The 12737-nt window shown below is 49.4% G+C and overlaps 1 protein-coding gene across 9 annotated transcripts in view; it reads right to left on the bottom strand.

Annotated features, from left to right (window-relative positions):
- CACNA1B (calcium voltage-gated channel subunit alpha1 B) overlaps positions 1-12737 on the bottom strand; it is a 490529-nt gene that overhangs the window by 34951 nt on the left and 442841 nt on the right. For 7 of the 9 annotated variants that reach the window (XM_060251280.1, XM_060251283.1, XM_060251284.1 and 4 more), the window contains one exon: positions 9332-9459. In XM_060251280.1, coding sequence (XP_060107263.1) covers positions 9332-9459 — 128 coding nt within the window. Of the gene's footprint in view, positions 1-7420; positions 7518-9331; positions 9460-12737 lie in introns of all 9 variants that reach the window. The other 2 variants (XM_060251289.1, XM_060251281.1) reach the window with 1 other exon arrangement.

Genomic DNA, 12737 nt, shown 5'->3' with positions numbered 1-12737 from the left:
CCGCAGTCCCCAACCGAGTCCTCTGCTGGGCATGCACGTCCAGTGCGTAGTGCTTCATGAAAGCGTGCGGAGAGGACCAGGTGGCAGCTTTGCAGACGTCAGCGAGGGGCACGCCTCTCAGGAACGCCACCGATGTCGCCATCGCTCTTGTGGAGTGGCCACGCACGGGTCCCGGCAGTGGTCTCTTTGCTAGGAGGTAGCAGAGCTTTATGGTCTCCGTCAGCCACCTGGAGAATCTCTGGGAGGAGATCTTATTATCCAGCTTGGGCGTAGCATATGAGACGAATAACTGCTGGTCCCTGCGGAAAGCTTTGGAACGCTTTAAGTAGAAGAGCAAGGCACGCCTGACGTCTAAGGAATGGAGCCTCCGCTCCTCGTCCGAGGAGGGATTAGGGAAAAAGGCTGGCAGCCATACCTCCAGATTGAGGTGAAATTGGGAGGGCACCTTAGGGAGGAAGTTCACATCCGGGGCCAGGGAGACTCCTGACTCTCTAAAGGCTATGTAAGGGAAGTCACAGCGCATCGCTGTGAGCTCCCCCACACGGCGGGCAGAGGTGATGGCCACCAGGAAGGCGGTTTTCCAGGATAGGAGCTGTAGGGGGCATGTGGCCATAGGCTCAAAGGGTCGTCTGGTTAGCCTGTCTAGCACCAGGGTCAGGTCCCACATCGGAGTGGGGGGCTTGGAGGGTGGATGTAACCTAAGCAGTCCTTTCATAAACTTTTTGGACTGGGGGTGGGCGAAAACTGAATATCCGCCCACAGGTTCGTGAAAAGCGGATACGGCTGCCAGGTAGACCTTAATGGAAGAGAAGGTCAGGCCTGCATCGACTAGGGAGAGCAAAAAGTCAAAGATCGCAGGCAGGCCTACCTCCCTTGGTGCGCCTGGCCGGCCAGCTACAAAGACGGAGAATCTGTTCCACTTTCTGGCATAGGATGCTCTTGTGGAGGGTTTCCTGCTGTTTATCAGGACCTCCTGGACCCTGCCGGAGAACTCTAGGGGTCTATGAGCCACGCCGTCAGTTTGAGGTGCGGCACATTGTGGTGTAGCACCAGGCCTCCCTGGGATGACAGGAGGTCTGGTTCCGCTGGGAAGTGGTAGAATTTCCCTCCCGAGAGGTGCATTAGGGAGGAGAACCAGTTCTGTCGCGGCCACCAGGGGGTTACCAGGATGCCGCGTGGCTTCTCCGCTGCTAACTTGCTGATTACCCTCGTCAGCAGTGGGAGGGGCGGGAACAGGTAGAGGAAAAGGCCCTCCCATGAGATGAGGAGCCCGTCCCCCTGGGATGTGGGGTCGGCACCCCCTCTGGAGCAAAACATGGGGCACTTCTTGTTGTCCGCCGTGGCAAAGGCATCCAGCTGTGGGTAGCCCCAGAGCTGGAATACTGGTTGGAGGAAGCGCCACTGAAGTTCCCACTCGTGTGGTGATGCCCCCCCTCTGCTTAGGGAGTCCGCCTGCGTGTTGAGGACCCCTGGAAGGTGGGCAGCTTTCACGAAGATGTCGTGCTGGATACATTCCGTCCATAGGGTCATGGCTAGTGCACAGAGGCGACGGGATACCGTTCCGCCCTGCCTGTTGATGTATGCCAGGGCGGTGGTGTTGTCCGTGAGCAATGCCACCGTCTTCCCCAGCAGCTTCGGGCGGAAGGACCGTAGGGCAAAGTGGATGGCTAGCAGCTCTAGGTAGTTTATATGGTATGCTGCCAACTTGGGAGGCCACTGGCCCCCCACCGAAAGCCCTTCCATGTGGGCGCCCCAACCCCACAGGGAGGCATCTGTGGTAATGGTAACCGCAGGAGGCGGGAGGTGGAAGGGTGCTCCCTGGCAGATATTGACCGTCGAGCTCCACCAGCGGAGCGATTGGAGCGTCAAAGGGGGAATCGTGAACCTCTTTCGAGGTGAGTCCTTGTTTGGGCGGAACTGACGGAGGAACCATAGCTGCAGGTTTCGCATCCTCAGTTTCGCATGGAGAAGCACGCTTGTCGTTGCTGCCATAAGTCCCAGCATCCGCTGAAGCTGTTTTGCAGTGCCCCAGCCTTGGTTTTGGAGCAGCTGCACTGTGTCGGTGATGTCCTCTGCCCTCTGGGCGGGGAGGAACGCCCTGTGTAGGTTTGTGTCCAGAACTGCCCCTATGAACTGCACCGTCCTTGATGGGGCGAGTTTGGATTTCTCTAGGTTGACCGGCAGGCCCAGGGCATCTAGGAGGCGTAGTGTGGTTGTGATGTGGGCAGACAGGCTTTCCCTTGAGTCGGCTACCAGGAGCCAGTCATCTATGTATGGGAAGACTATCATGCCCCGTAGCCGCAGGTGAGCGGCCACTACGCTCATCATCTTTGTGAACACCCTGGGTGCTGTGGAAAGTCCGAATGGTAAGACCGTGAACTGGAAGTGTTGTGGGCCTATCGCGAACCTGAGAAACCTTCTGAATTCTGGGTGGATGCTGATGTGGAAATAGGCATCCTTGAGGTCTAGGGTAGCCATCCAGTCCCCCTGGTTGATGAGGGGCAGGATGGATTGCAGTGTGGACATCCTGAATTTTTGGTAGAGGATGAATTTGTTCAGACTACGGAGATCCAATATGGGTCTCAGACCTCCGTCCCTCTTTGGTACTAGGAAGTAGCGGGAATAGAAACCGCCGGTTCTCTCTTCTGCTGGAACTTTCTCTACGGCTTGTTTCTGGAGGAGGGAGGCCACCTCTGCCAGCAGAGGCGGGGAGGGGGGGGTGGTGATTACCACCGATTGGGTTGGAATCTGAGCAAAGTCTATTTTGTAGCCCTCCTTGATTATGGAAAGAGCCCACCTGTCTGAGGAGACCCGCTCCCAGGCAGGCAGGAAGGGGCGGAGGCGGATAGTTGGGTGGGCAGTGGCAACGAAGCGTGGTACAGAAAAGTCAAAGGCCCTGCTTGGTGGGGCGTGCACCCTTCGACTTGGCGGAAGACTGGGAGTTGTAACGACCCCTGCTGTTTCCCGAGTACGCCTGCTTGTCGGGCTGCGGGGGACGTGGTCGCCAGTGTTGGTCCGAGGGTGGCTTTTGGGGGGGTTTTCTGGACCAGGACCTGCTCCATTGCCTCGGTCTGGATTGCCTGGGCGATGGCTGCACCCCGAGGCTCCTGGAGATCTTAAGGTTCTTGTCCAGCTCCTGCAATGCATTGTCAGTGGTGGAGCTGAAAAGCCCTTCCCCGTCAAAGGGTAGGTCCTCTATGAGAGCCCTGGTGTCGTGCTGTAGGGCAGTGGACCTCAGCCAGGAGTGTCGGCGAAGGGAAACCGCTGACATGATAGCCGAGGCGGAGACGTCAACTAGGTGCTTGGCGGCTGTTAGTTGCTGCTTCGCAACCCTCTGGCCTTCGTGCAGGAGATTCTTGGCGGCCGTTCTTTGGTCCTCGGGTAAGGAGGACAATAGAGGGGACAGCTGATCTAGGATGGCGTACTGATATCTGGCCATGCAGGCCGTATAGTTGGAGACTTTTGCACCCAGAGACCCTGCCGAGTAGATCTTTCTACCCATGGCATCTTGTTTCTTCCCTTCTTTATCTGGGGGAGCGGAGTGCACCCTGCGCGACCTCGAAGAAGACGAGACAATGGCTGAGTTTGGTTTTGGGTGTGAAAATAAGAACTCAGCCCCCGTCTCTTGGATCTTGTACATGTGATCCAGCTTCCTCGAGGACACCAGTGCCGAGGATGGTTTCCTCCATGGGTCCTTTAACGCCTGCAGCATGACTCTGGTCATGGGAAGTGCAACGGCCGCTGATGTGTCCCTCTGGACAATGTCAAACACGCTGTCGTCCACCACCGGTTGGGGTTGTGAGATGGGTAGGGAGATTGCAGACGCCATTCTCTTAACCATGTCTGCGTAGGCCCGCAGGTCTTCGGAGGGCGACACTGGGAGGTCCTCAGATATATTAGGGTCCGGTGATGGCTCCCAGGTTCTGTCGTCGTCGGGCTCCGACCCCGATGGAGAGGACTGTCTGTGGTCCGATCGCTCGGATGGGTGCGGTGACGGCTCCCTCGGTGGCGACTGGACCGGCGTCGGTGGAGGTGGGGGTGCTGCCGGCGTGGGGCGGTGTGGCGGGATCGAGACCGATGCTGGAGGTCTCTTCGAGCGGTGTGACACCCTGGAGAGCGAAGGTGCTTCGGACCGACAATCCCAGTCCGGGTAGTCGGTCGGTTGGTGGTAGTGGTATTGAGTGCAGCAGGGATACGTCTGCTGCCATCTGTGCTGCTCCCAGGGTGGTATTGTTGGGGGCCGATGCGATTCGACCGATGGCTCCCGTCGTCTCGCGCGCTTGGGCGCCGCAGGCGTTGTTATGTCGGGCTGCTGCAGTGACTCGACGTCCGATGTCGAGTCGATGCTCCGTCGACGCGACGCCACGGAAGGTGATCGACGGGTTAGGTCGATCTCCAGATCCGGCGCTGGGGGCTGCGGTCGATGCCCGCTAGGCCCGGGGATCGGTGACTTGTGATGCCGGTGCGCGGGGGTCCGTGGTGTCGGAGGGCTGGTCGGCCGATGGCTCGGAGCCCCTGGCGTCGGAGGACTGTGCTGCCGGCCTGCGCCAACCCCTGGAGTTGGGGGGCTGCGGAGCGGAGAGGGGGGAACCCTTCTCGGCGGGTCGGTGTCGATCGGTGCCGACACGTCGGGGGTAGGCAAAGGAGAGCGTGGTCGCTTCTGCTTCTCCTTGCTTTTCGCCTTTTTCGCGGACTCCTGTCCAGGTTCCTCCCTTCGCTTCTTCAGAGGTCTCTCGACCGGTCCTTCGAGGGGCCGCTTCGCCGGCTGTTGGTCGCGGTGAGCGTCGGCATCGACGGAGGTCCCATCGGTCGATGGGGCCGTCTGAGCTGGGGCGGTCGCCATCTTCGGTACCGATGCCGAAGGGCCTTCCGTTGCTCTTAGGGGACGAAGTGCCGAGGCAGTGAGTGCGGCCGAGAGCCTTGCCGCCCTGTTCTTTCTGGTTTGGTTGGAGAAGCGGAGACAGTGTTGGCAGGTCTCCACGCGGTGTGCTTCTCCCAGGCAGAGGAGGCACAGGGAATGGCCGTCGGGCGGGGCGATCTTCTGCCCGCAGGCCTGGCACCTCTTAAAGAAGCCCCAGCGGCTGTCCATAGACAGCGGTCGCTAGGAGGGTCCTCTCAGAGTCCTCTGAGAGGAGAAAAACAACTAAGGGGCGGAAAATGGCGGGGGAAGTCCCGGAGGGAGACCCACCGCGGCACGCACCCAAACAAACAACAGCAACTTTTTTTTTTTTTTTACTAACTAACTAGACTACTAGAACTAACTGCTACACTACGAAAAACAATAAACAGGCTAATAATACAGAGGCTAAGGGAAAAAAGGGTTAAAACCCGAAGCTCACCGACCGGGAACACGAGGAACGCAGCTCTTCGCGCAGCGGTCAGAAAGGAACTGGTGGGATTGCCGCGGTGGCGCCGTTGGGCGTGCGCAGTGGGTCGCCTGCGCATGCCCAGTTGGCGCCCGCCGCGGAAATTTTCCCGGGCTTTCTTACAGATACCGATCGGGGACCAGCGCAGGCGCAGTATCCCACAAGTGTGATGCACAGAGACCACGAAGAAGATCTGTGGGTGTGGGATCCCTTACCCAGACAGTTCATATGAATTAGAATGGGAAGTGCACCTTTTCTCTCTGCCCACCTAGGACAGCTGCTCACCCACAATGTGAACATTCATCCACACAGGAGCCAAGTGCACCTTTAAGATCAACAAATAAAACTTTGTTGGTCTTAAAGGTACACTTGACTCCTACTTTGTTCCACTGCTTCAGACCAACACGGCTGCCCACTTGGATCTACATCCATCCATGCAGTAGGGCAATGTGCAGATCTGGCCAAATCTCAAGCATATAAGCAACATACAAGGTCAAATTCAGGGAATAACTGCACATCTATACAAAGTCTACATGCAGTGGGTTTGACAAGATTTGGACATTATACCACTGTGTAGATACTGGCTCAGGCTGGAAGGGAGGCAAATACACCAAGCTTTTCACTTTCCCTTCCTTTTCCGCGTGTATGCCCCAACAAATATGCCCAGTGTGTGTTCATTCTACCAAATTTAGTCTAAAGAGCCACCAAAGGCTTTTTCAGTGAGCTTTGATATATTTTTAAACAGTATAAAATGAACTTTCTGTTCTCCCCAATAAACATCAGCTATTTTCCTGGATTCTGACCTGCTGGCTGTGAGGCAGGAAAGTATAAAGGAAAGTGAAAACTACCAGAGCGGGGGAAAAGTTAACATTTTCCAGTGATGAAACTTCTCAGTGTTGACGAAGGTCTTATGGATTTTTTTATAGCCTGAGGAAATAATTTTTTTCTAGGTAAGCTGGTGCAAACGATGGACACAAGTTTCTAGTTCTTCATGAGTCTGAAAAAAGCAAGAAGTTGCATGTGCTTTAACAGCCCCTACTTACAGGGAATTGTCCCTATTCTCTATTTCCTGGTTTGTCTCTGCTTTGCCTTTGGGAGATATCTGATTGAAATTTTGTTAACGCAACATGCTAGATTTGCTTTTCTTCGTGTTTCAGCTCTCTCCATGTCTTTAGCAATTAGCAGAGAGTGCATCTTGTCTCTAACCCTACATAGCTGCATGAAGGCGTCACACAATGCAGAGACCTGCCACAATACAAACTGCTGTTGTTGAAACAGATTTTGAATTACTGATATTCTCTTCTGAAACAATTATGGGTTTTTTTCCCTGTACAGCTTTCAATTTACACTTTCTCAGCTCCAGAATCAGAACAGCACGAGCTATTCCAGAGTAACTGAATTCAGCAGACAGTATGGCCTTCAGCACTGTGCAACCTTGGCAGGGATCCCTGGTATGCCAGTAGGAATGGTAGCATCATGCTAACAGAATGTTCCAGTTTTCAACTAGAAAATGCTGTAAGGTATGAAAATTGGTATATATCTCTGGAACTTGACTGAATGATACGAATACTTCCCATGAACTCTACTGAATGATATTAATACTTTCCTAACAAGCCAGCAAAGAGTGGGGATATTTAAATAACTCCTTTCTAATTGCTTTCCCCACCCCCCCAGCCCCCATCCCAAAACTCTGGGACTGAATTTAAGTACGTAAATAGGGAGGAGGCAGAGAGAATGGTTTCCTCCTAGTTTCTGCACTTCTGGCCAGGAGAGGTGAACACACTGAAGCTGACTGTCTCATAAGGCTGCCATTGTTCGGGTAAGTGGGATAAAGGTGTGCAGGAGCAGCGATGCATCATGGGGAATGGGAACACAGGGTTGGGCGATGCCTGTCAATCATTCCTGTTCAGGCAATGGGTTAGTTACATTCCAGTTTACTCTTGGGGTTTTTTTTCTTTGCCTTTCTTTGCAGTTCAGATACAAAAAAAAATAGACGTTCAAAAGCAAGGCAAAAGAAAAAGTAATACTGGATGGAGTTTTCTAAAATTCCAAACCTTGTATGCCACCCTATGTGGACACTTCTTTCCTAAGCCCAGAGGTGGAGCAATAGCTCGTAATAAATTGTACATATCCTTATAATGAATCCGGCAACTGGAAAGGAAAAATTGGTAAGTTGTGACAAAAATGAGTCAAAGACACAGTCCCTTTCTGGAGCCTCACTCCACCATCCCCTTGAAGACGTGAAACAGAAGGGGGGGGAAATCTAAAAGCCACAAGCATTTTAGGGTCTTCCCATTTCCAACAGAACATCAGCCACAGTCCAGAGAGAGGAGGGAAAAACATCTTTGAGCTGTTGTGGAAAAGGAATGCCCTATGGTTAAATTATTATTCTTTTCTTGTTGTTGGTACTGCTCAAACTTTCTTGAAGCAGCATCAACAACACAACATTTACAGAATGGTGAAACCTCACCATAATCAGTACAAATGTCTCATTTCATTTCCACACTTATGCTCTGAGGAGAAATGGCTGCAAGTTTGCTGCACAATCTAACTGGGCACAACACTGATTTTAAAAAAGAATTAAATAAAAATCTGGCAATGACCAGTGCATAAATGGGTAAGTGTGAGGATGGTGTTTAAAAGAAATGCTTGAAGCATGGGAAGGCCAAGTTTGATGGCTAGAATAGTGTTGGACATGTTGGCCTGTACATCTGCTCTGTACTCTGTGAAGATGGGAGGAGGCAGGCTGTCATTCCAGAGGAAGAGCCTTTTGCTGTCAATCTTGCTGCTTGCTCCGCCATGGTTCTCGCTTTGTGTTACCCGTCTTCACCCAAAATTAATTATCCAAGGTCTGAAGGATCCAGAGTCAAACTAGATGTTACAGCATCCATGGGTGCAATCTGTGGAAGCTGACACCATTTTAGAGCTGAACTTGGCCATTTACAAGTGCTGCAAGTATTCAGTCCTGATTGGGCACATAATGCAACAAGACCACGTAATTCTGTCCTCCTCTTGACAATATTTTTGGTGGCCAATTTCAGCTGTGAAACAGCACTGACATCCACAGGTTCAACCTGCGGATGCCATAACATCTAATTTGATCATCAGTAGCTTTGAAATGGGGACCAACTTTACCCATTTTTGCTTTTTGCTGTCACATGAAAGAAGACCAGCTTTCTTCGCAGGCTTAATAACAATCCCATTTCCCATAAGAGTTGCAAGACAACTGAAACACCCTCTAAACTCTCAACACAAATTCACATTGTAGCCTGGCATTCTTAACAATTCTAAGCAGGTAAAGTACAAGTATAGTTTTTTAAAAAGCAAATATAAACAACGGGGAAACGGGCATAATTAAAACAGCAAAGGATACTCCCAGTTAATAAAAGGGCCCACCTTGTATATTAACTAATAGCATCGGGTATTAACACTGAATTAGTACTGGTGGCCAGGGAGTAGGGGAGGAGAGAAGAAGGGATGGGGAAAACATTTTTTTGTCTCTGGCACAGTGGGGAAATGAAAGGCAAAAATGTATTGAATTGCATTTCCAGATGTCATAACCACCTTTTCTTAAACATCACTACTTTGTTCTCTTTTTCTTTTGTTTCCAGACTGGCCCAAAGGAAATTCCTGAGTCGTGACTTCTGATTGGCAAATCTCTCTAGTGGTGTAAGAACCTGGCATGTTCACCCCTCTAGTGATCACTGCCAGTACATGATAATCTGATGGAAGACAGTTCCTTCACCTCTTGGTAATTATCCCCGAAATGGTTTCAAGTCTCCAAAGAGCAGTGCTTGGCAATGGATAGAAATATCCAAGGTGATGACATGAACACCAGGTGAACTGGCTTTTACAGGTTGTCTGAACTGAGTCCCCCAAGCTGTGAAACTGCCATCTTATGAAAACAGACTTATCTACCCAAATGGTACTTTGCCAGAGAAAGAAACATATGTAAGAATACATACCTGGCAGCAGGGTCATACTCTGCCCAAACGCGAATGAACTCATCGAGATGGTGAGGTCCTAAGATGGAAGAGTCTCGTGTCAAGTACTCAAAGTTGTCCATGATTACAGCCACAAACAGGTTCAACATCTGCAAGGGGAAGGGAGATGAAATTATGGTGGGAAGGCAGGAGAAACAAACTTTTCTGCTTAATGAGCAAATTTCAAAATGGTAACAAAAGGAGGAGGAGGAGGAGTACTAATGGCTTGTATGGGAATATTCAGCCAATTGTTTCACAACTAGGTAGCTGGATGTTTTACTGTTCTCAGCTGGCCCCCAGAACCCTCTGATTTGGTACATAAAGACCAAAACAAACAAAAAAAAATCATAGGATTACAGAGCCTCTTTTATATAGATGGGCAGCTGTAGCACACCAACAGATCAAACGCTGGTATTTCACAATGACGATGATTTCAGATTTATACCCCGCCCTTCTCTCTGAATCAGAGACTCAGAGCAGATTACAATCTCATTTATCTTCTCCCCCCACAATAGACACCCTGTGAGGTGGGTGCAGCTGAGAGCACTCTCACAGCAGCTGCCCTTTCCTGCGATAGCTATGGCTGACCCAAGGCCATTCCAGCAGCTGTAAGAGGAGGAATGGGGAATCAAACCCCACTTGTGTTGTTGTATTAAATGCATTTTATTGGTTTTATTGTATTTGACTGGTTTTACTTGAATGTAATCTGCCCTGAGCCCACCTGGGCAAGGGCAGAATATAAATTTACCAAAATAAAAAATAAACAAATTCTCCAGATAAGAGTCTGCACACTTAACCACTACACCAAACTGGCTCTCTGTGCTTCTCCTTACTGACTAGCTACCCCAGTTGCTTCCCCCTCTGCTTGCTGGGGAACAAAGTGCCCCATGACCAGTTGCTTGAGATTGGATACTGTCGGATCCATTCCCTTGCAGACCATTGGCTGCAGGGTGTTTTTTTTCCCACCTACAGGAGAAGACAGCAGCCGTGCAAGCATACATCAAGTTCTGGATAAGGAAAACAATGTTTCCTGCAGCTTAATGCCTCAGATCATATAACCTCCTTCCACTTCTAGCAACAGGAGACAAGATATTTCAATCTTTGGTACAATGAGTGAAGAAGTGGCAGGAGTGACCAACTATGGATATGCCACTATCTGTTATGCTGTTTGGCTACAGCAATACTGTCAGGTTGGGGGTGATGCATTTCTATCTGCCTGCACACAGTGACCTCAGGCTAGAACGGACCACTCTGGAGGTTTCAAAGTCAGATCTACAGACTGATGGGAAAGTCCAGACGAACAATTTGAGATGATCAAGGAGGAGTTCACAAACCTCATAGTCAGGGCTTTTTTTGAGCAGGAACGCAGTTCCATCTGGCTTGATGTCAGTCCCAGCTAGCTTGGTGTCAGGGGTTGTGGCCTAATATGCACATTATTCCTGTTGGGCTTTTTCTATGAAAAAAGCCTGTGTGAAACCATGGTGATGTCACGGAGTGTGGCCTAATATGCAAATGAGTTCCGGCTGGGCTTTTTCTACAAAAAAAGCCCTGCCCATAGTAGTGACTTGGCCCTGCTAGATTTATCAAAACCTTTTCTTGTATGTAGCACTGCTGTCCGTCTGCTCATCCCCTTCACTTTCACATAAGAGGCAGGCTAGAACAGATTAGTATTCCCCCTTAAAGTGAGATCTCTCCTAGGGAGAAGAGCTTTTTAAAATAACACCTTTATGTTGATCTGATCACTGTACTGGGGAGGGGGGATTCAGAACTTTGTTTTGTTTTTGGGAAGAAACAGGCAATGGTTTTGAAGGGAACTGGGAAGGTTATGATAAAGAAAAGCATCGTTTCCCCATAACATATACCAATTTTTCAGTTCATCCTTTTGTTATCTCAGCTGAACAGCTTTCCCAGATTACTTTGTTTCCCTCACACATTATGCAAAAGCAAAAAAACTCCCAAAGTTCAGTAAATTAAGCAATATATCAACAAAGACCCAGCCATAAAGTAATCTAATTAATAACTGCAAATCTAAGATTAAATGTTGCAGGAGGACCCACAAGCTGTTATTCAATGGTAGAGTGCATGCTTTCCATACAGAAAGTTCTGCATTCAATCCTTGCTACAATTTTTCCACCCGCAAATCTCAGGTAGGACCTTTGTCCTCATAATGCTGTTACCAGCCAGAGTACACAATGCTAAGTTAGCCAGACCATTGGTCTGACATCCCAAAACTATATCAAACTGTCTGCCATGTCAGACCAATGTTCTGGCTAATTTAGGATTAACTAAGGCCCACAGAAGTGATATAGAGCACATGTACTGTATGCAGAAGGCCTGGATTCAATTTCCAGCATCACCAGCTAAAAAGATCTCATGTAGAAGGTGCTGGAAAGGTCTCTGAAGAGCAACTGCCAGTCAAAGCAGACAATATTAAGCTAGATGAATTCATTATCAAAATCCAGCAAACTTCATAAGTTTATAAATAGAAACCAATCTGGGGCAATCTTTTCCTTTTATTGTTTTCTCTTATCTGCACATATTTTGTTATTTTGAGCATTTATGTGGTTTTCTGAATCCATTCCGTTAAATGGAAACTCAGAAAAAGAGGCTATTAGAATTTCTACAGCAGTTAAGAAATTTATGAAACCACCACAAATGGCAAAAGTCCACTCATGCTATTGCCTGCTGCCAATATTTACCTTCTCCATTTTAATATATTCTGCTCAAAGGTACCAACAGCTTGGCAGTTTATAATGATTCACAGTAGGAGATGCTGCAAACTCGGTTTTTTGGGCTACTGATCTGCTTGGTAAATCTTAAATAACTGTTTGCTAGGGATATAGCAAGATAAGTGCTTGCAATGGAAGACAATGCCTCTGTAATATCACCTGCAATTCTCTGTGAAAAAGCTCTGTCTTGAAAATGTGGTAAATGCGTGTTTGTGCTGTTTTCGAAATGGGAGCTCCCATCATTGAATGCTCCACCATACTAGAAATTCTAAACACAGAAAACTAGCATGAAAGGTAGCAGGATAAAATCTTGTTCCATGACAGAATAGCTTTCTGCATGCAAGGATGCTGGTGGTGGTGAGGGTCATGGAGGAGCATTCAGTCACCAGGCCCTCCAACTTGTAGTCTGAATCTCTACAACCCAGATTCAAATTCCTCACCTTGATGAGTGGCAGATAAACAAAAAAGGGTTGGTTAATGAAACTCATATAGGAGCAGGAGAAGCTTACACTGTGCCCTGCAAGCAAGTAGCTAACTAGACAAGATGATGGAAAATTGGATCAAGATTAAAGTGTAGGGGGAGAATGAATTTAACTATTCTTTCCTACTGCCAATTTGATTTCAGTAATCGATTTTGCTGTTTTAGTCCTAAGTGGGGG

This window comes from Heteronotia binoei, chromosome 12, assembly GCF_032191835.1.
Source record: "Heteronotia binoei isolate CCM8104 ecotype False Entrance Well chromosome 12, APGP_CSIRO_Hbin_v1, whole genome shotgun sequence".
NCBI lineage: Eukaryota > Metazoa > Chordata > Lepidosauria > Squamata > Gekkonidae > Heteronotia > Heteronotia binoei.
Note: the sequence above shows the minus strand (reverse complement) of the source record. Positions and strands in the feature narration are given on the sequence as shown.